The following is a 24,462-nucleotide window of genomic DNA, read 5'->3' on the forward strand; positions in this document are numbered from 1 at the left end:
ACAATTTTTCAAAATAATATCTCAGTTTTATATCATTGCACAGATGTGGCCTATTTAGTGTTTAAGGCTATTCTTTAACTAAACCGTACACGTACCAGAAAACGTTGCTTTGGAAAGACATTCCTTAATCCGGTTAGCTTTCCTGACATGGAATGCTTTGGTAATCTCTTGATTCATGAAGGCTTCTTTATTCATTATATTTTCAACCATCATCCGTAAATCAAACACTTCCAAGATTTCTGCGATTTGTGCCACCCGCATCAGACCTTTTTCATTTTCGTCTAGTTGTCCGGTGTACAGAAATCGTAGAACAGTTTTAAAAGAGCCAAGCTGCACCGAGGAGTCCATCTTGACAACAGTAATTGGACACATTCTGTTTGAAACTAAGTTGACCTGCATTTCATTGTGCATACTAAGAAAGCCCTTACCCCAGGAGGATAAGGCTCTCGAAGTCCCAACTATATCTCCATATCGCAAATCAACGCCCCTTAAGGTTCCATCGCTTTTTGAAGTGCGGAGACAGGCACTGGATGGTTTGAGGGTTCGACTATCCCCGTCGTCTTCTGTGTCAAGACTTATGGCTCTGATGAAACAATCCCGACTTGGTTTTTCTTTCTTCAGTGGCCTTTTACCTGAATACTGAAACTCTTCCTGTTCCATTAAAAAAAGGTCATAAAATTTAGAAGAGGAGGTAGCTAAGAACATCTTATGAGCATATAGGAGCTTCTGACCCTGAAGAATAAACACAACATCAGCACATAAAGGATTGTCCAATAGGTACCCGGCATCGTTCATACTGGCTGCAGGGCACTCTGGGATTTTGATAACTGGAGGTGGTGCTTTTGGAGGTAGGAATGGAGCTTGAAGTAATGGTTTTTTAACCTTCTTTAAATGCGATTTCCAAAATTGGAGATGTCGCCTGGAAATCAGTGCTGCCCTAATGGCATTATCGAACACATCCTTAATACCAAACTGGTCAAACACGCTGGTTTCGTAATATGGAATCCCGAGCTCCTTGGCAACTTCCCTTCCTCTTTCTGGTGGTAAAATGTCACTTCTTTTTATCTGTCTGAAAGGAAAACATGCATCATTAATAAGATTCCAAATTATCCTTCTAAATTATGCTGTATTAGGGAACTTGCAAACGAGTCACGTTTTCATAACAGTTATTCCTAAATTACACACCAGTGATACTTAAACAGCAAACAACAATCAGCTAGCAAGAAAAAAGCAATTCAAACATTCTCTTGTTCCTCAGATAGGCATGCCTAATTTTGGGGTTCTAATATTGTTTACATATCTTAAAAGATACATACACCACCCTACTTTTAATTTTTTATGTCAGTGGGATTGTGTAACTTTGCTGCTGATGAGGTCTGCATTTTATGCACCCTTGTGCTATAAATACATTTTCTATTTTTGCACGAAACAAATCCCTCAGTCAATATTTTCTATTGATTTTCACAATATCATTTTTCAGAGCACTGCCTACTTGTACTTGGATACAGAGCATTTGCTTTTACCAGTGTGCATCCCGCATAAATTTGGGGTTTAGGAAAGTTGCATGAGTGTCATGTACAATATGAAAGCTATCACAAGACATGCTATATTTATGTTTATATTTAACACCCTGCGGCTGTCAGGTTTTGCCGGGGTCAAGGTTGCGTGATATGTGGTGAAAGCGATATTGTTCCTCAATACCAGGACAGGGTGGGAAAATCAGGTGGAGCAGTGGCCATCATTCACAAAGCTCGGGTCACTTGCTCCATTATGCCTCTGACCTTAACCAACTGCGATGCCATGCAGTTTAGGATTATACTTGTCCCAACTACCTCTTTTACTGGCACGCTCATTTATAGACCCCCCGGTCCGTATTCATCCTTTTTAGACGCCCACCCTTAGCTCCTTGGCAGTTTTATCATAGGGAAAGGAACTCTCACGACACTTGGTGATTTTAATATTCACCTGGCTGACCCTGACAATGCAGCTGCCAACAGACTTCGCTAAGATCTTGAAGGTCTGGCAATCTTTAAGTTAGTAAACACTGTCAATCATGAAAAAGGGCATATCCTAGACCCAATCTTTTCTAATGATCCTAAGATCCAGGTGCTCAGCCTGGTCCCAGTCCCATGATCTGACCTCAACTATATCCCCTTCTTCCACACCAAACAACTTAGTCAGACACGGCAGGTGGGTGACTTGAAGTCAGGCAGCAAGAGAATTCCAGAGAATTGGATCATATCCTAAAGTCTTACCCACCATCCCTCAGAGATGATTCCACCGAGGCCCATTCATGCTGGTAGGACTGTATCAAGGACTCAGTGGAAAAATGCTTTTGGAAACCCACTATGAAACCACAATGTTATCTCAGAAGAGCAGTCTGGTTTAACAGCAACTTACCTCCCAAAAGAAGATATGTTAGAGACTGGAAAGGAACTGGAGGAAGACTGTCCCTGATCCTAAGACATTGTACAGTAACGCGATCACACAATATCACAATGATATTAAGGAAGATCAGACAAAATACTATGAAGAAAGGATCAATACAGCCACCAACTCCCCCAAAGAGCTTTTCAAAATCATAACGTCCCTCACTAACATTAAACAGAGTACCCCCACTTCCCAATCCTCAGAGTAGAGATGCAATGAGTTTGCCACCTTCTTCAAGAATAAAGTGGAAATTATCTATAACTCACTGCACCTGAACCCCTCGGTGACTATGAAGTCATGTAGGAGATCTTAGACTGCCAAGGTCAGCAGTGCAAACTAGACCTTTCCCCCCTTTCAACTACCCCAACTCTTGAGTCCTTTCCGGAACTACGAACGGAAGTACTGGTTCTGAGCCTAAAGTGTATCAAATCAGGTTCACCTCTAGACCCTGACACCCCTCACATTTATCTCCAAGGAGGGGAGCCGGTTTCCCCCACAATGGTAGCTCTAATTTCATTATCCCCGAGCACCTGGATAGTGCCCAAAAAAATGGAAGTAAGCTGTTGTAAAGCCTCTGCTTAAGAAACCCCAGCTTCATCCCACTATATTGGGGAATTACCAGCCCATCTTATTGCTTCCCGTTCTTGGCAACATCGTTTAGAAACACATGAATGGCATAATCTCACAATTCCTAGAGGACAATAATATTCTGCACCAATCCCTGATGGGGTTCTGTCCTGAACACAGCACGGAATCCGCTCTCCTCCTAGTTACAGAGAAACTCAAAATGATATTGGACCAGTGGGTACAGCCGGAATTCTTCTTGATCTTAGTGCAGCATTTGATACTGTTGATCACAATATCTTGATACATAGACTAAGGGAGATTGGGATTCAGTTTAAGGCTATCCGATGGTTGTCCTCCTTCCTAAGTGAAAGGCCTTTCCAATGCATGGACTCAGGCCTCTTCTCATACACACCCGCTGCCTCAGGGATCGGCACTCAGTGTCACCCTGTTTAATGTTTACATGAGTCCTCTGGCACAAATTGTGGAAAAATTTGGACTGGCAATTGTGTCTTATGCCAATGACACACAATTGGTAATCTCAGTGTCTGATGCTACCAACTCAAATCACCTGCAGATAGTTCAAAACATGGTAGAAAAATTGCTAAATGGATGGCTTACTGCAGTTTAAAACCCAACGGGGAGAAAACTGATCTTTTGGTCCTGGGTAACTGCACAGATCCTTGGAACAGGATCAGCTGGCCAGACAACTGGGGCGCATCCCCCGCCCCAAGCACTACGTCAAGAACCAGGGGATGTGGTTTGACCAGAATCTTTCTATGCATACCCAAGTTAAAAAACTTTCAGCTCCTCCGCTTGATCTGTAAGATCATAGGTCTTCCTCCACACCAGGCATGGAGAACGGTGATTCAGGCACCAGTTGTCTCAAGATTGGACTACAGTATCTCACTGTACCTAGGGGCCCCCAAATGTGTAGTCAACAGGCTTCAGGTTGTTCAAAATGTGGCGGCCAGGATGCTACTGAAGATTCCCAAGCAGGAGTCAGTGAAACCTTCACTGAGCAAACTCCACTGGCTTCCTGTCCAATCCAGAGTCAAGTTCAAGGCACTCTGCCTAGCCCACAAAGCCATGCATGCTAGGGGTCCAGCCCTGTTACAGTCTCTCATTTTTCCTTAAGTACCCAAAAGGTCCCTCAGGACCGCTTCTGATTTCCTAATGAGGACAATGAGGATAAAAAGAGCCAGATGGGGAGGGAGATCCTTCACTCATCTGGTCCCAAAACATTGGAACTCTAGGACCACTGAATTGAGACTTCTGAAGGACCTACCTAGCTTCAAGAAGAAACTCAAAATCTGGCTCTTTCTAGGATTGTTCCTTCACAGCGACCCGCCACCCTCTCTGCAGCGCAGGGAAGCCTTTGGGCAGCTGTGCGCTACACCAAATCACATAAACCTAAACATATTCACTATGGCCTTATTGCATATCATTCAAAATCAGGAGAGGTCCTGAGTTGAATATATGAAAGATGGTTAGTGGAAAATATTCCTTTAGTCAGCCTTAGGCTCACAGGGAATCACTTCCAGGTTTCTAGGGTAAGAATTCCAAAGCACGGTGAGAAGCAGCAGTACAAAGCCTACTCTAAAACTAAACTCAGGTGCCTGGCAACATCCCTTGTTTCAGCTTCTACATTGCCCATTCGTTTCTCACATGGCTTTCCCCTTTCCTTTTAACTTACCTTGATTACCCGTGTATGTTGACTTGCTTGCTGAGCTTGAATCACCTTTCCATTGTGGATAATGGCTACAACATGTTCCCCCTTTTTGCAGCTTTCTCAGGCTTCACTCCTGATTCCACGTCGGAAGCAGAACTCGATTGTTTGCCCGCAAACAGAAGGGTAAGCTCATTGCTGGGTGCATCATATCTTTTGTACTGTGACTGTCAAATGTCCTGCGAAATATATGTATTATAATCTTATTTGAAGAGTACCAAGTGATGATTCGATGCAGATCCTGTAAGGAGATGTAATCTCTAAAGTTTCATGCCTATTCTCAATTATCAGCCTTCTTGAGGTTGCATAATGTTTGTATGGTAGAGGCACACGTGTCTCTACCATGCAGCCTAAACCATGAATGTGTCTTAACCACGCATTCCTTTACCACTTATTTTCGTGGTAAAGGCAAGAATGGTAAAGGTGTATGAGTAGCTAAGCTCACGACACCCCTCTTAAGCTATAAACTCCCTATAAATACCCGCCCCCTCCCAACCCCCAAGCTGTCCTTAACACTAAACAAACACTACCCCAACACCCTCCTACCCCCTGCAATGTCCCTAATACTACTTCGCCCCTTCCAAGGCTCTTTGGTCTAAAACCCAAACCCCTTTAAAAAACTAACCCGACCCCATGAGTCCTAACAACTACCCCGCCCTCCCCTAAACCCTTAAAACTATCCAGACTACCCATTCCCCTCCCCCTGAGGCCTAAAACCCTGTACCTTAACATACACTACCCTGCCCCATGCCACCCTCGCGCTGTCCCTAAAACTACTCCAACCCCTTCCACTGCCCTTAGGCCTAATACCATATCCCCTTAATTCAAAAACTACCCTGACCTTCCCTCAACCCTGTAAACTACCCCTGACCCTCCCTCAGCCCTGAAAACTAGCCCGACCCCCTCAGCTCTTAAAACTGACCCGACCCCCCCCCCCCCCCAGCTCTTAAAACTAACCCGACCCCCCAGCCCTGAAAACTACACCCGACCTCCCAGCCCAGAAAATTACTCCCGGCCCCCACCTCAAAAAACGACCCCAGTGCTTCCAGCTCAGAAAACGACGCCGAGCCCCACTTAACTCACTGCATCTCTTTTCCTTGTGAGGTCTAACTGCTTCTGTCCCTGCAGCAGCTAGCAGCTAGACCATGCACTGCCTTAACCACGCATATGCCTGGTTAAGGCACGCATGGTCACGCTTGCTATGTCCGAATACGCGAGGCTAGGCTGCGGTGTTCCAACTGTTTCCCTGCAGGACATTTACCTGCTTTGTAGCATGATGAGCAATATTTACTTAAGAACGCTGTCTGAGAGAATTTGTCAGAATTTATGTTCCTTTCATCGTCCCTTTTAATGTGCCGACTTTGTCTCCTTCTGAAACGTCTGTCCAGGATTGGTTGGATATATAAGTGCACTCAGCCTGTGTTGATGGAGATGCTAGTAGTTGTTCTTCCATTTTACTGTCCTCTTTCAAAATCAGGCTTCCCATGCCTGCTGACTTATTTACAATGTGCCTATGATACAAATGTGACTCCTTTGGCAGGGAGTCTAACTTATTTCACAAATTATGTGTAAAACATGACACTCTTGAATACCAGGTTAAAAACATGTAAGACAGGGATTTAATATTTAGGAGCAAAGTCCTATGGTAAGCACAAGAGTACAGGACAGCTTCTTAGAGAGGAAAAACAGATGCATTTGACTCCGTAAGATACTCGCAAGATCCCCATGTGATATTGCTGAGCCATGCTCAACTAATCCAACCGGCAGGAGGGAGAGCACATAAAGCCTGTGCCCTGCACGAAACATGTGCACACAAGGGGGCATATTATCAAGGACAGGCGATACATTATCGCCGCTTTTATCGGCAGGAAATTGCCGATAAAGCGGCGATAATGGCCTTGATAATATGCTCTATGAATTCCAATCGAAGCCCATGTTAGATGTGTTCACATCTAACATGGGCTTCGATTGGAATTCATAGAGCATATGATCAAGGCCATTATCGCCGCTTTATCGGCAATTTCCTGCCGATAAAAGCGGCGATAATGTATCGCAAGGTACTTTATAATAAATGTTTTGTTGGAATGTATCTGAAATCTACCTTGGCTTTACAGTGAGGGTCACAATAGCATATGCCATTCATTCACACAAACAACAAGCCAACAAAAAGACTTAATGAGTCCAATGCTTGTTGCTGGCAAAAGCAATGATCTTAAGGCCACAAGTTGGAGTGCAGCAAACTAGACTCAAACTTTCATTCTTCTGAGATCAGTAATTTGGGTATTAATGGGTAATAGTAAAATGAATTATTTACAGTGCTTAGAGGCATCAGAAGTGCAGTGTGAAGCACTATATACACATTTTATAAATACCAGGAAAAGTGATCCAGGGGCTAACTAGGAGACACTATTAACTACCTCTGGTGAAGCCTCCACCTTGCTGCTGCTTTTATAAAAATGATGCATAGGCTGATGTTCTCGGACCTCTTGCCAAATATTCAACAGGACATGTTAGAAACATTACACTTGCATCGAACATAGGATAGGTATGCCATTTAGAGGGGGCACTGCCGTGCTTACAACATTGTACATTTCTAGTAACATCGCTCAAGTTGGACAACATCCAACACAGAGTAGCACTCCTCCCCAGGACATACATTACACTATCTCTGTATGTTACAAATGTAGTTTTAATGTATACTGTTCTAGTTTATAGCAGAAAACATTATGATGTAAATACAAACAAGTATATCTTTTAGCCACATTTGCACAATACATCCTCTAATGTTGGTGCAAAAAATCCAATTTTAATAAAAGCAAAATATCTCTGAAAGCATTGGATAAGCATAGCCCCTGTGTACTCCCAAAAAGTTGAAACACTGATAATCACTCATTAAGTTTTGAAAGTACTGAAAAACACCAAAAAGAACTGAAATCCCCAACAAATAGAAACTGAAAACAGGAAAGCTAACTCTTCAAGACAAAACATTTGAGAACAAATTAATACATAGACAATCTGATCAAAGGTGGTTCTACTTCAAATGGTGCTAATTTAATAGGGGAAAGTTTACCTTGCCAATGGGCGCCGGGCTCGATTCACAGCGTCCAGATCAGCATAGCGAAGATCGAGCTGGCACCCGACCAGAATGACAGGCGTGCGAGGGCAGAAATGCTTGATTTCGGAGGACCACATTGTTCTGACATGTTTCAAGGAGTTGGGATTTGCGATTGAAAAGCAGAGGACTACTACATCAGACCTAATTCAGAAAAAAAGCAAATAGTTTTAGGAAGATAAAAGCACTCCTGCATGTCCTTACTTTACACATTGTAAGAAAGCTTGGTTCGGAAATCACAGTCCGGTGCAATGCAAAAGTTTTATTCTGCTAATGCAGACAAAGCCAATATGCCCACGTGTTGGGGTGCACACACGCACCTTGGTCACACTCTCACACTTTATATATATATATATATATATATATATATATATATATATATATATATATATATATATATATATATATATATATATATATATATATATTTTTATTTTTTTTCACTGAAAAAAACCATAGGTTTCACACCAGCTATAGTTAGCTGGTCATTTTACTCATACAAAACCTTTGAAATTCCCCGCGCCCGCAATGCACTGCTGATGACGTCACATAATACATCACTCATGACATGGTCACTGACATCACTCATGACATCACTGATGACATCTCAAATCTTTGCCTCGGTCTACCGAGCACAAGATGGCTGCCAACACTTCCTGGATTGAAGTGTTGACAGCCAATGAGCATGCAGCTTTCTCGGGAAGGTACACGTACCGTACGCGTACAGTGCGCGTACGGTACGCGCACCCCAAGATTTGTCGAAAAATAAATAAATTTGGGGGGCCTTGGGGGTCCTTGTGGGACCCCCTGACCAGGCCTAGGGGGTCAGGGTGCTTCTACCCTGCTCCCTTTTTGAGTTCTACACGTTTGTTTTTCTGCTTTCTTGTGCCTCAGTCTACCGAGGCACAAGATGGCTGCCAACAATTTCTGTTTTGGAGTGTTGACAGACAGTGGCAGCCAATCAGCATGCAGCTCGTTGCACGGGAAGGTACGCCTACCGTGCGCGTACGGTACGCGTACCGTACGCGCTTATAGATATATATATATTTTCCTTTCGATTTTCTCAGGAACTACTGGAGGGATTTACACCATTTAAGCACAGGCGTGATCTGCAAATCAAACTCTACCATTTTGCCAAATTTCTTGTAATTTCGTTCAGCCGTTCTGGCTGTAGTCGTGTCTAATCGTCCGATGGAAAATAACATGGGGAAAACACGTTTTGGGACCTCCCTTTTTTCTCAGCTTTTCCCCACTTGACGAATCCCCCCAAAACATTCAGGGAAGGAGCGGGCCATCTTCTTTGAGAAATTCGCGAAGATTCATCAACCGGCGCAAAAGTTATTCCCAATAGAATGTTGCGGATTTCCTATGGAAACTAGGTCCTAACTATAACTACCTACTGGTACAAAACCCTTGCAGGCATAGAGTGACGCATAAATTATGCAAGTTTAGGTGGAAGGCAGCTCCAGTATAGAGCACCCTCAACACCAGCGACACTCCAAATTTCCTCACCTCAAATGTCTGCTTTTCTATCAAAGTTTTTAAGCATAGGATTAGAACAGTGCTATCCACGCAGAGATAGAAATGGACAAAGTCTTTAAGAATATTAAAAATAATGGTTTAAAAAAAAGTGCAAGTGCAAGGTTAAAAACATTGTCATAATTGATAATCAACTATGTATTTTTACACATACAACTCACGTAATATCATCTCAGGGGAAAGTAATGCTAATATAAAACATGGAGAAAGCTTGGTGTTGTATTGCTATTCACAGGAATTGATTCCTAAAAGAGCACAACCTGTTCTATTGAAATTTAGATCTCCACGTTATGTAAATCCACATATATGGATACAATGACATTTCTCCCAAATACAATCTTAGAGGAATGATTACTACCTGGTTACACCAGGGGGCTGCCTTGCAGAGACGTGTAAAGAGGCCATGCCCCTTTTTACACCTCTCTGCAAGGCAGTCCCCTGGCGCATACTGGAGGTTCCTGGTGGGCTAGTTGGCCTCCAGGGACCCCCAATATACAAGGGGAATTAGTTCCCCCTCTGTAAACGCACCAGGGGGCTGCTTTGCAGAGAGGTGTAAAAAGGGGCATGGCCTCAGAACACCTCTCTGCAACGCAACCCCCTGGCGCATAATGGAGGTTCCTGCTGGGCCAGTTGACCCCAGGGTCCACCAGTATGCAAGGGGAATTAGTTCCCCCTCTGCAAACGCGCCAGGGGCTGCCTTGCAGAGAAGTGTACAAAAGAGGTGGGGCCTCATCACACCTCTCTGCAACGCAGCCCCCTGGGGCATACTGGAGGTTCCTGGTGGGATAGCCGGCCCCCAGGGACCACCAATATGCAAGAGGGCTTAATCCCCAAACTTAGAAAGCGATACAGGAGTGTTTGCATAGTGGTGAAGGTAGGGGGCTGGGCTTGAGGTGATATGTGTGCAACGTTTTAAGTTGGGGAATTAATTCCTCTTCAATCCAGAGGCCCCCTAGGGGCCAACTAGTCCAACAGGTACCTCCATTAAGCGCCACAGAGCTGCGTTGCAGAGTGTTGTAAAAAGGGGGCGTGCCCTCTGAACACCTCTCTGCAACACAGCTCCCAGGCGCATACTGGAGGTACCTGGTGGGCTAGTTGGCTCACAGGGGACCTCAGGATTGAATAGGAATTAATTCATTTGACATCATCATTTGACATCACTGATCACGTCACTGATGATATCATTCATGTGATAATACGATGCACCTCCTCACACTCTAATATAACCTTTGATACACCCACTGTTAAATACAGACTACCATTCTTGATATCATCAGTGACGTGATCAGTGATGTCAAATGAGATGTCATCAGTGATGTCATCAGTGATGTCACTGACCATGTCATGAATGATGTAATATATGACATCAGCAGTGAATTGCAGGTGCGCGAAATATAGTTAGTACAACTAACTATATAGGAGCAATTTCAATGGTTTTTTAAATGCTAATTCCTAACTATATGAGGCTTGAAACCTATGTTTTTTTCAGTGAGTTTGCAAGGTTTTTTAAAATGCTAATTCCTAACTATATAAGGCCTGAAACCTATGGTTTTTTATTTAAGTGAGTTTGCAAGGTTTTTTTAAATGCTAATTCCTAACTATATCAGGCGTGAAACCTATATTTTTTTTCAATAATATTTCAAAGGTTTTTTAAATGATAATTCTTTTAGCGGATAACGTTTATATATGTTATTATCCTTCTGGGACCACCTGAGCAGCCATCTTGTATCTCAGGAGAAGTGAGGCACAAGAGAGCACAAAACAAGAGTGGAAAACGTGAAAAAGGGGCAGGGTTGAGACCCCCTGACCCCCTAGCCCTTCTCAGGGGGTCCCAGAAGGACCACCAAGTGCAAAAAAAAAATAAAAAAAATTTTTTAATCGTGGGGTACGTGCAGGTACGCGTACTGTACGCGTACGGTGCGCGTACCCCGCGATTCTTTTGATTTTCTCTTCTTTATTTTTTGCCCTTGGGGGTCCTTTTGGGACCCCCTGAGAAGGGCTAGAGGGTTGGGGGGTCTCTACCCTGCCCCCTTTTCGTGTTTTCCACTCTTGTTTTGGGCTCTCTTGTGCCTCAGTTCTCCTGAAAAACAAGATGGTGGCCAACACTTCCTGGTTTGGACAGTTTGGAATGTTGACAGTCGACTGCCAGCCAATCAGAAACTCGCTCGCACACGTAAGGGTACGCGCAAATACGCGTACCTTACGCGTACGGTGCGCGTACGATGAGCGCATATAGATAATTAATTTGCTCAAATTCAATTTTCTCAACAACTACTGTAGGGATTTTCACCAAATATAGAAAAGGCACTACTGCATACGTATCCCTACCATTTTGCCAAGTTTAGTGTAATTCCGTTCAGCCGTTCGGGCTGTAGCCGTGTCTGAAGGTCCCATAGAAAATGCCATTTGAAAAATTTCAAATTCAATTTTCTCAAGAACTACTGGAGGGATTTTCACCAAACGTAGCAAAGGCACATCTGCATACCAGGCCCTACCATTTTGCCAAGTTTGGTGTAATTCCATTCAGCTGTTCGGGCTGTAGCCGTGTCTAAAGGTCCCTATGGAAATTAACATGGGGAAAACATGTTTTGGGACCCCCTTTCGGCCCCCGCTTGACGAATCCCCCCGAAACTTTCAGGGAAGGAGCAGAGCGGAGCTGGCCGAAATTCTGGAAAATTACACACAGATTCCTCAATCGGCGCCAAAGTTATTCCCAATAGAATGTTGAGCGCATATAGATATATAATTTGCTCAAATTGAATTTCTCAACAACTACTGGAGGGATTTTCACCAAATATAGAAAAGGCACTACTGCATACCTGTCCCTACCATTTTACCAAGTTTGGTGTAATTCCGTTCAGCCGTTCGGGCTGTAGCCGTGTCTAAAGGTCCTATAGAAAATGCCATTTGAAAAATTTCAAATTCAATTTTCTCAAGAACTACTGGAGGGATTTTCACCAAACATACAAAAGGCACTGCTGCATACCAGTACCTGCCATTTTGCCAAATCTGGTGTAATTCCGCTCAGCCGTTCGAGCTGTAGCCTTGTCAGAATGTCCCTATGGAAATTAACATGGGGAAAACACGTTTTGGGACCCCCCCTTTTTTCTCGGCCCCCGCTTGACGAATCCCCCCTAAACTTTCAGGGAAGGAGTGTAGCGCAGTGAGGCAAATTTAAGGGAAATTACAGGCAGATCCCTCAATCGGCGCCAAAGTTATTCCCAATAGAATGTTCGGAATTTCCTATGGTAACTAGGTCTAAACTATATATACCTATATATGTGTGTGTGTGAGTCGTGGTTGACTGGTAGAGGAGGCTTTACCAAGTGCCACAGATGTAAGGCATGTAGATATGGGGTGAACATTAGTCAATTGCCAATACCTCTGACAAATCAAATGTGGACAACTCAACATCCCCTACACTGAAAAATTGATCAGGTAGTATATGTTTTAAGGTGTATATGTCAGAAAATGTATGTAAGCAGTACAATCCTGAGTGTTCATCATTTGAGAATTCTGCAGCATATCAGGGCAATTGTCAACAAGGACCCAACTTATCCAGTGGCCAGACACATTAAGCAAGTACAAGACCGCAATCTGGAGAATTTGCAATACTTTGCCATAGATCAGGTACCAATTTGTAATAGAGAAGGAAGCAGAGAACGGTGCCTGAGACAGTTCGAGTCGAAACACATTCTAAGATTCAAAGCGAAGGTCCCTATAGGCTTGAATATCAAAAAGGACTTGCATGTACATTTATAGTTGAAAAACCACTACATATCCATACCAAGTCCAATAGCCAATCCGCAGGAGAGTTTGCATTACTAAAGAGATTTACTTTTAATTATGAGCACAGGGTACTTTAGAATTGTGAATGACAATTAAAGAAGTGATGCAGGGGACAGACAACAAACATTTTGCATTCTAGGGCACTTGACCAACATTCAAACAATATCTGAGCAAGTACGAATCTTTCTGGATGATGGGATGATAATCTATTTAGTATCAGCAAAGACATAGGTTCCTAATAGACATTGGAGTCAAATGCACAATGTCGTTCTGCATGAGGCACTTTAATATGAAAAAATACGCACTATGCACTTTACTTGTATATATAAGTTGGCATATGAAATCGGGCAAATTAATTTATTTATGTGCTTAGAAAAGTATATAACTGCAGAGAGATGAGTAGATATCTATGAGCAAGTCTATGGGGCCCATTAGGATGACGGGCGGACTTTGTCCGCCCGTCATCCTACCGGTGATTGGGACCGCCCGCCATAAGGGCGGGGGTCCCGTGGGGGCTATTAGGATGTGCCCGCCACAGTGGCGGGCACATCCTGTAGTTGTAGCATTGTGGCAGGCAGTGCACTCTGCACCGCCCGCCACAATGCAAAAAATGCATTTTCACATTTGCATATGCAAAGCGGCAGGCACCGCGCGGTGCCTGCCGCTTTGTATATGCAAATGAAGTGCACCCCCACCTCAGCCTTCAACATGGGGGCCCGCAGGGGCCCCCAATGGCAACGACCGCCTGCCTTTCCGTGGCGGGATCGCCGCCGCGGAAAGGCACCTATAGCCACACATGCAAATATGGCTGGCTGTGTCTGATAGACACCGCCACCATATGAACCCTTTTCCGCCCCGGCCGCCTTGCGGCCGGGGCGGAAAAGTGGCGGGCGGTGTTTGCCACCGCTGCGGTCCCCCCCGCCATTGTAATGTGGCAGGGGGGAAAAGGGTGGCGGGCGGGCATTTCTGTCGGGCGGATCGCCACTGCCACCATGGCGGTGGCGATCCGCCCGACATCATAATGGAGCCCTATGTGTTTTATAGACATTTATTATATATATATATATATATATATATATATATATATACACATACATACATATATATATATTTACAATTTGGAGTGCAATAGAATCCTATGAATATTGTTGTCTGGCATTTAATCTAATGAAAAGCTGCTACAGTGGAATTGAAAGCACTTTATGTATTTAGAGCACTGGCTCGCAATGCATCTCCAATATTTATGAGTAGCGGCCAACAGGGAGAAATGTAATGGCACTTTGCACTTTAATGGCGGTGCTTTACCAAATTAGATGTACAGAGAGTGACAACTGTTGCTCCCAGACACTGCTCCTGATGATTTAAATACACAGGGTGTGAGTTTATTTACACATGGTTTTGATAGTCATGAAATAAGTTTCATTTTGTACTACTGACTAAGCTCTGGGTCTTTACAATACGGTGCGATTCAAAGTTGGGGGACCTGCTGAAGAAAAACCTTATTGTTAAATATATCATGAACAAATTTGCACTGTCACTTTAAATACTGGGGGAGTATTTTTTTTAAATAAATTTTTTAATTACCTCTGTTCGATGAGACAGAAAATACAGAGCTGTGTGCAAATTGACATGTAAAGTGATAGCAGTTCATTGTGCAATCAAGGGCATATAGATAGTTTCCTCCGCCCTCTGGCACCAATCCAAATCTCGTTGCCACTGGTCCCATTGTGGGGCCTCCGGCACCCCCCAACACCTGGCAACATTTCTTTTAGCTACCCCTGCCGTCAAGGCCAACCAAATCTCGTCGTATCGTGACCAGTCAGTCGGCCCTTTAATCATTAACAGAAGCCACCTGGGTTCCACCGGGACCGGCAACCCCACTACTGTCGCCATAGTACGGGCCACCTTGGTCCAGAAGGGAACCACATTCGGACAATACCAGAGAATATGGAAGAAGGTTCCCTCTCCCTGACAGCCCCGCGCACACAAGGGAGACAGGCTACTGCCCCATGAAAACAGGTGAGTTCGCGGGTAGTACACACAGTGTAGGATTTTAAATTGGACAAGACGGAACCTAATACGTATCGAGATTTCGCTGGGGCTCTGTAGGGCATCCTGCCAGTCATCATCCTCCAGGCAGCCGACATCTTCCTGCCCTCTCGCTCGTAGGGACACCAGGGGGTAAGACATGTTATTTATGAGTTTGCGATAAATAGTGGACGTGGGCTTATCTAGAATGGGGTCAAGCAGGAGCCTGTCCTCCATTGGCGAGTACTCCGGGACGGAAGTGTCTGTGTGTATACGGGTGCATAGGGCATGTGTGAGGCGCAAGTAATGGTAGTGTTGGGAATCGTGCATTTGGTATTCTTTTGTTGAGATAGTTGAAGGATCCAGGGGCACCCCCCCTTCCAGACATCACCCAGGCATTCAATCCCAATCAGCTTCCAGCCCTTGAAGTCGGTTAGTCTTTTCACCTCCGTCAATTGGACCCCAATTGATAGTGGGGTCCTACCCGTTATGGTGCCTGCCCACCCCAGGAATTTGTTTGACTCCCTCCAACACTGAAACACCACCCCTGTATGAGAGGGTAAATCCCTACGATTCTTTTGCGAGTATAGAAGAGGCTCGCAATTGCCTCCCGGCATGACATACCTATCCACCCTATAGGCTGATTCCGACCCCGCCAGGTACACCCAGTCATTAATTACCTGTAGCTGAGATGCCCAATAGTACAACTGGACATCCGGGAGGGCCAGCCCTCCGTCAAACACCCCCCTTGTAAGTTTACGCAACGCTATTCTCAGGTTCCAGCCATCCCAAAGCAGCGTTCGCAAAGCCTGAGCTATGCGCCGGAACACCCCCCCTGGGACCGGATACAGCGTGTTCTGCAGGATATAGAGAAGGCGCGGCAACGCCAATATTTTGAAGAGTGCGGCGCGTCCCATCAGGGAGAGAGGCAAGGACCTCCAGTGGGCGACATCCGATGCTAACCGCGCTAGATGCGGCTCAAGATTTTTCGCAAAGAACTCTGCACTGTCCCTAGTAACATACACCCGAGGTATTTAAAAACCCCAGTAACAACCAAGGCCGGACACCGCATCGGGACCCGTGGAGGAGGACCAGAGAGTGGGAAAATCAAAGATTTGTCCCAATTAATCATGTAGCTGGAGTAACTACCAAAGAATTCAAAGAGATGTAGCGCCTGCGCCATGGAGTGGTAGGGTCTGGCCATGTAGAGGACCATGTCCTCGGCGTACAAAGATATACGCTCCTCCCACTAATCCGTGAGCACCAGGCCCCAGAAAGACCGGTCTCTGCGAATCCAGTGGGCCAGTGGCTCCAGGGCCAAGGCGAAAAGGAGGGGGGACAAAGGACATCCCTGCTTGGTACCCCGCCGCAAAGAAAACGTCCAAGACATCACCCAGTTTACCCTCACCCTTCCTACTGGCTGCTCATACAACAGACGCACCCAACTGCAGAAGACCGGCCAGAAGCCCAAACGCTGCAGAACCATGAACAGGTATGGCCATTGGATGCTGTCAAAGGCCATTGAGGCGTCCAGCGCCATCAATGCCGTCTGGGTGTCGCCCACATTTTCCGTCATATACAGAACCCCGTAGAGCCGCCGTAAATTATGCTGAGTGCTTCTATGGGGCATGAACCCCGACTGAGCCACATGTATCAAGTCAGGCAGAACTGAGAGCAGTCGCGTCGCCAAGGCTTTGGACAAAATCTTGGCCTCCGCATTGAGGAGTGATATAGGTCGATAAGACAAGCATTGGTCAGCCTGTTTCCCAGCCTTGTGGATGACCACTATCATGGCCTCCCGCTAATCCGGTGGGAGCCTCCCCACCTCTCTCGCTTCAAGGAACATTCGCCTTAGGGGCTCAGTCACAACACAGCTCAGCTCGACATGAGCACAGCAGCGTGACGAGCTGAGCTCGTCACGAGCACAGCGGCACTGCTCGCAGCCCCCCTCCCCCCGCCCTGCGGGGGAATTAGCCCCGCAGCGAAGGGGTTAATGGAAATTATAGATTTTTATTAATGCGTGGAATGCCATGAATAGCAGAACAACACTACTGAGGAGTGCGCATTTGATGGGTATACCTTTTAAAATGCACTGCAAAATCTGATCTTTTGAGGTTACTGAAGCTAAGACCTATTATTACTTAGCACTGGATGTCCAAGCTGCTGCAGAGATACAACTGAAGATCACTTCTGTGATGTTACGAGAAGAACTGACTCTTCAGAGGAAAAAGCTGGAAGAATATAAAGGTCTTTGGATGTTATCTGAAATTTGGATGGGCACTTCATTGCCCAGGTTTCTCTTTAGGAAAATAAACATAACATTCTTTGGACGCTTGCATTTTTTCTACTGTATTTAATAAATAAAGTAATGTCAATGCAATGTTATAAGCTAATGCAAGCTAGCTTAAAGCAATAGAATATGTAATGTCTATCTATTGTTGCCAATATAAAGTAATGAATTAAAATGTTATTCATTCAAACGACAACAAAAGTTGGATTAAAATAAATATATATATATATATATAAAGTATGCATATTTCTTGGTAACTAAAAGTATAAGGGTCACAGCAGTAGGAAACGTTACTGGTAAGTCAAGCCACATTTCCCCCTACCTCATTGGAAAATTAAAAGCACCCACTGGAAGGATAATGGCCTTCATATTGAACACGAAGGTTCCAGCAGATCCCCCCCCCCCCCCTCACCCCCGCTATATTGAAATTGTCGTAAGAGCAATGGAAATACAAGAAGAAAACCATGGACCACAGCATGGTGAAATCTATTAAGTTACCCAAGATTCAATACATAGATCAAGGAGAAGTAAAGAGACATATGAAAAACAAGGAGTGTAAAGACTCCTCCCCATAAGTGAAGAAGGAAAAAACAAAAAAGGACGGGGCCTTCCAAAAAAACTCAAGTCAACATTCTCGAGTAAGTGCAAATGGACACTTGTACACATGGAACAAGAAGAAATAAGATGGCAATCTAAAAGGTATCGAAGACCGTAGAAAAATATATTATGACACAATCCTTGAAACTCAACTAACAGGAGGAAGAACCCAGTTGGGGCAATTAAAAAGGCGTGAATAAGAGGTTCGGAGCAAGCATGACAACAGTATGGCTCAACACCAGTACCCATTACAGCTTTTTCAGAAGAGGAAGGAAAGGAAGAGGATACTCAAGCCACTAAAGCCTCATGTTTAGACATCCTCTGAGAGAAGCCAAACCATTTGTGGAAGAGGGGCCTTCACATTTGTTAGAGAAAAAGGTGTGCCTCAAGGGTCTAAAGTTTATATCTTGGAGCAGTCATAGACAGTGACCTGCGTCTGAGCAACTGGTAAACAGGGTATTGCAAACAGAAAAAGTGCTCTCACATTCGAACACTAAGGAAAATGGATGTTATGATAGAACCTATGTAAAGGGGGAATGAGAGGAGGAGATGACCATCAAACCTATGCCAAGATGGCCGATTCATGGAAGCAGGCCAAAATATCATCTGTGAAAGTGTCAAACAATTCTTTATAGAGAAAGAAATGTCAAATATTTTCACTCTTCCACAGGCAGATCTCAGTCAATTTTACCTGCAGACTGAGACCCTAAGTGCCATAACTAAATCCCTGGCATTAGCACTTAGTCCGAAGAGTCGAGCACACTCAGACAGGATCTGTTTATTGTCTGCAATTGCAGGGTAGGCTCGAATTGTGGCTGCTGCTAGAAGAGCCTCAGCATGGGAATGCTAGTAGACTTCAAGAAGAGATAGAAACAGATTTACCTGTCACCTGCTGGCACAATGGTTTGGGATATAGTCAGGTTGGACGTGCCATATACAATTCCCACTACATCTGGGGTCATGGATAACAAAAGTCCACTTGATTCTTTGCAGTTGAGGAAAAGAAGGGAACTCTCAAGATCTTGAGGGTGTTCCTAAAAACCTCGTTTTGACAAGGAACATTGAGAAGTAAGACCAACAGTTCCAAGAGAGAGTTTTGAAGAGGGGCTCGGTGTCCAGACTCCTCCTGGGATTTTGAAGCTCCAGGCAAAGATTCCGGGCTACCAGAACCAGAGGGAGGAATACTGAAGAGATCACTGAGAAGCCACGTTAAAAGTAATCGCAACTCTGTTTGATTTTCAGTAAGAACTCCAACACTGGCAACGATGAAGTGGAATCAGATAATTAGCCCAGGAAGAGTTAGGAATGAAGTAGCAATCCTAGAAGGGAATTGACCTCCACAGATGAGTAACAGCAAGCACAGATCTTCAGAATTAGAATTAAATAAGGGTCAATTTTTGGGAGCGAGTACATTTCTAGGCGATCCAATGGTTGGGATGTTTTAAAGGGCTCCCTTTTAACATGAGAGCACCTTGAAAAAGAACAATGACCAGGAGCGAGAACTGGCAGATAATGAGTTACAGAGGGTGAGAAATATTAATAATAATAATAATACTGTGTTTTATAGAGCGCGAACAGCTACCTCACGAGGAGGTGTCCCGGCGCTAGAAGAACCACAGAGGTCCAGGGGCAGAAGTGGGAGACCTAGCGAGGCCGGGAAAAGATGTGTGGAGGAACTTTATCCTCTCAATCATTTGCCATTCCCTGACTATTAGGAGGCCTGCTGATGGTAAGACTGCGGTGGATAAATATAGGAATTCCCATCTGGTCTTATTTCATGCTTCTAGGATTAGCCATTTTATGCTCTCTCTACAGGATAAATATTTAAGGAAGGTGCTTGGTAAATGAAGCTCTGAAGCACTCTACTGATGAAATGGGTTTGCACCCCCAAAAAGTAAGCAGCCCACATTGGTCCTAAGGAGAAGCCCAGCCCATTGTTGCTAAGCATTCAGATCTCTATTAGACTAGATGCTGCAATCAAGCAAAATCTGCTCAGTGTAGATCAATGCCCTACTTCTAAACTGTTAGATTTGGGGGTCTGTAGTTGGCACAGGTCGGTACTTGTGACAAATAGGGACCTTTGCCTCTAATCAAGTGACAACACTACAGATGGACACCACACAGGTTTTTATATTAAAAATAAGTATTCTTTATATAGATTTAACACAAGACCACAAACAATAAAAATCCACAATACTGTACTTAAAATGGTAGTTTTAGCTTAGTTCTCTTTAGATCTTAAAATGCAACACTTTGAGTCAATGTACCTTAAGATGCGACGCGCAGGGCAACGAAAGTGTTGCGGAGATGGTGATGCAGTAGTCCCTTACACACAAGGACGCGTTGGAGATCTGGTGCACAGAAATAAAGATGGCGCTTTCTCCTTGATGCAACACGCTTTCCGGTGATGAAGCGGCGTCTTCTTGCGACGTCGATCCTCTTATCCGGCGATGCGAGATCCTTTACATGATGCGAGCCGCGACAGGCCCTGCGACACGCTTCCCAGTGATGCGGCGGCGTCTGCTGCGACGTCGATCCTCTCTCCTGGTGATGCGAGTTGCTTCCACAACAATGCGAGCCGTGACAGGCCCTGCAACACTCTTCCCGGTGATGCGGCGGCGTCTGCTGCGACGTCGATCCTCTTCTCTGGCAGTGAGCCGCGACATGCCCTGCGACACACTTCTCTGAGATGCGGCGGCGTCTGATGCGACCTCGAAACTCTTCTCCTGCGACACGTCCTTGGGCCTACCATAGGGGTGTCTGATATGAAGAAAAGGGAAGGTTTAGGGACTGGCAAGTGATTGCACTTGCCCAGTCAGCATGGCAGTACCAGACTGCACGCAGGCTCTGCGATGGCAGGCCTTAGACACATTTTACAAGGCTGCTTCTGTGGGTTGCACAACCAGTGCTCCAAGCCCACCAGCAGTATTTGGATTTACAAGCCCTGGGCACACTCAGTGCACTGTACTAGGGTCTGACAAGTAAACCAAATCAGCCAATCATGGAGTCACTAATCCATACATCAATTTACCATAGGGAGAGCATATGCACTTTAGCACTGATCAGCAGTGGTAAAGTGCCAAGAGTCATAAAACCAACAAAAACAGGTCAGAAAAAATAGAGGATGAAGGCAAAAAGTTCAGAAGTGACCCTGCAAAAAGGGCCAAGTCCAACATAAACCATTAAGAAACTTACTACTGCCTAATGCTGTGAGTGAGGAGGACAAACAGCAACATTCCAAGTGAGATCTCTAGTCAAGGCCTGGCAGTGGGTACTCTGAAATGTTCCCGCTTTTGGGATCACGCCAGCGAGCTCAGGTGACAGTCTGAAGAAACAAGAAAGGATCTCATAACACCTCTAGAGGTTATTAAAGGTCAATTGAAGTCATTATGGTACACAGTTAGGTGACGTGACAAAAGGCTCCAAAGAAACCTCTGGAGGATCAATGAGTTATTCTAGGGGAGGGAACACTTGGGGCAGAGGAGATCAAGAAATCTATGCATCCTGTTGGTAGGTTATAAGGCTGCGCCTGAGGGAAATTTAAGATCAGATACAAACATTAGGGCCAACTACCTAAGCACAATGGCTAGACCACCTAGATGAGGTCTAGAAATTGCCTCCGTAACGTTCAAGGAAGGCTCACCAGTGATTAGGGGAACAAACTCCGAGTGAGAGCCACTGGCCAGAAGATTAGGCTAGGAAGAGAAATTAAAGGATTGATCATAGCATGGGGACATCTCAGTACTAAATGCCACAGAGTTTCCTTTGAACACATCTCATACAAGCTAAAGAGATGGATCCGCAGTATGCTAGCTAGCAAGAGCTGAACATAGACTTTTGCATATTACAGCATGAAGATAAGGACCGGAGATCTAAAAGCAATGGGATGGTGTAGGATAGCAAGGGAAGCCAGTAGAGTTCCTCTGTAACCATGTAGTCATATTTCCTCACTCCCTTGATGAGGCATGTTGTTGTGTGTAGGAGCCTGGGAGAGCATGGAGCATGTGCCCTGCCACCAACCAGATGCAATAGCACAAGGTCTTGAACAATGGTTCTGAAGTTGTTTCTGAGAAGTTTGTTTCACTTTCTTCAGTAGCGAGCTGGTATCAGAGTGAGGTTGGTGCTTATAGTGAAACTGAGTGACTTGAAGTCTCCACTCACCCCTTTCTGATCCTTTTCCGTTCCTTTACACAGAGTGGGAATTTCAATCTAAGCTAACCCCCTGGAAATCCTTCACACATAGGTCTAGTGCTAATATTGTCCCACTCCTCTCTGACCCTTCACCATGAAGAAGCTGCATGAAACTGCTGTTACTACCACACATGCAAGACCATCCCTGAACTCAGGGGTGTAGCTCGGTCAGTAAGATGGAGGAGGGAGGGGGGTCAGCTTCAGATTTTCCGGCAGTCAGACTGGCATGTAATGTTTAAATACATTATAGGACAAGCAGGGTACATGAAAGAGGCCAAAGGGCTTGTGGAAAAGGAGAGGAATGCGGATTGGTAGGGATACTAAAAGAGAAAGCACAATATTGGGTAAAATAACCAATATTCTGCGGACTTTCATAACAGAGACGGACAGTGTGTGTGTGTGAGTGTGTCTATGTAAAAATCCTTGGTGCCTGACATTTCACAATATGTATTCAACTATTTATCAGAAAATACTTTATTGGGGGGATGTAACACCCCAAACACTTCCACCCCTCCCCGAAACTACGCCCCTGCCTGATCTGCACATATTTCAATTCATATTACAGAAAATGTCCATAGGGAAACATCCCGATAACAGGAAATGGAAACGTGTTTTGATGTGTATTAAAAATAGGCTACCAGGTTACAAATCGACTTGTATAGATTTTTTCTACATTTGAAAATATTGAAATATCAATCTGCTTTATTTGGGTTAATGAAAACCATAAAAGCAAGGTGTACAACGCAAATAAACAATCTTCACATTTCAGAACAACATAAAATAAAACCATATTACAATTCATCATACACTATTACAGTATAAAAACCTGTGGGCAACAATTAAAAATGTAATAAAATATAGAAATTATACTACTTCTGAATAATTGATTACTATCACCTTGGACCCATGCACCAATTAAGATATGCTAAGCTTATTTGATCTAAGTCTCCATGCCCAATACAAATACCTAATAACGACAAAGACCACATATTCCCTTGTGTCACATCTAAAAATTCTGCTCTATTCCCAGTAATGTACAATATTCATAAGCTTGCAGACTGGGATAAGCCACCTACTATAAGGCTAAACGTACACTGGGCAAAAAAAAATGGTCTTCTGTCTAAGGCAGCTAGTGTCAGTGCAGGTAACAATGGTGGGGTAGGGTAAGGGGGATTTTGGAGATACAATGCAGAGGGAAATACATTTCAGCATCGTCCCTCGAAATCCCCCCTTACCCGGCCCCACCTCCCTACCGATGTCACCTGAACTGGGGTGGCAGAGTGGGCTAAAGAACAGTGATGGATTAAACCCAGATCTTTTGACTGGGTGTGAGTGTTTGATTGATTCAGATGCTCTGTCCATCACCACCCCCTTTTGTACCGCCACCGATGTTACCTGCACAGACCGCAGATGCCTGAGAAAGAAGACCATTTTTTTGCCAACAGCTGAATACAAAATCTAGATTTCATATATAAAGTCCTTGCTTGGGTTGGGGGGCTTATTCTATCCAGACACGGTTCTAATTTAGAACTGCATTTGTGATTCAACCCCGGAATGAACAATACTGCCAGCGTTTGCCGCCCTTTCCTGCCACTGCTGCCCCCACAGCCCATCTCACCTGCTGGCTCCCGCCTCCCAGCTGCACTTCCCTCCCCCTTCCCTATTTAATGGCGGCAGCACAGCGAACGCGCCGCTGGCACACAAAAGGCAAGCTTGTCTGCGCCCGCGCTCCGACCGCAACCTGCGCCAGGGACCCTGGTTCTCCGACCACCCACCGCTACAACTCTGCTTCCCTCCTCGCACTCAACCCCAGAATGAACAACACTGCCAGCCGGCTACGCTGAACACCACCCATGGCCAGTTCTCCTGCCTACACTGCCACCAAACCTTCACTACCCTCCGCACCCCCTCGGCTGCCGCCCCCATGCCGGACGCCAGCACCCCCGAAGCCCTGAGGTGCATCCTCCTCAATGTGCGCTCCCTGCACAGACATGCCCTAGAGATCTGGGACCTCCTCGACACCCTCTCGCCAGATGTTACCTTCTTCACAGAAACATGGACCAACTCCACCTTTGCTCCCAACATCGCCATCCCAGACGTATACAAGATCCAGAGGAAGGACCGCCCCAACCGCCCAGGAAGAGGACTTGCCATCGAACACAAGAAGTTCCTCCGACTCATCACCTCCAGCAC

At 45.0% G+C, this 24,462-nt stretch overlaps 1 protein-coding gene across 3 annotated transcripts in view; it reads right to left on the reverse strand.

Annotated features, from left to right (window-relative positions):
- RHOBTB1 (Rho related BTB domain containing 1) overlaps positions 1 to 24,462 on the reverse strand; it is a 239,380-nt gene that overhangs the window by 37,927 nt on the left and 176,991 nt on the right. For all 3 annotated transcript variants that reach the window (XM_086921771.1, XM_086921770.1, XM_086921772.1), the window contains exons 4-5: positions 7,794 to 7,979; positions 96 to 1,069 (exon numbers count right to left, since the gene is read on the reverse strand). In XM_086921771.1, coding sequence (XP_086777897.1) covers positions 96 to 1,069; positions 7,794 to 7,979 — 1,160 coding nt within the window. The remainder of the gene's footprint in view (positions 1 to 95; positions 1,070 to 7,793; positions 7,980 to 24,462) is intronic.

Source organism: Lissotriton vulgaris, chromosome 5 (genome assembly GCF_964263255.1).
Source record: "Lissotriton vulgaris chromosome 5, aLisVul1.2, whole genome shotgun sequence".
In the NCBI taxonomy this organism is placed as follows: domain Eukaryota; kingdom Metazoa; phylum Chordata; class Amphibia; order Caudata; family Salamandridae; genus Lissotriton; species Lissotriton vulgaris.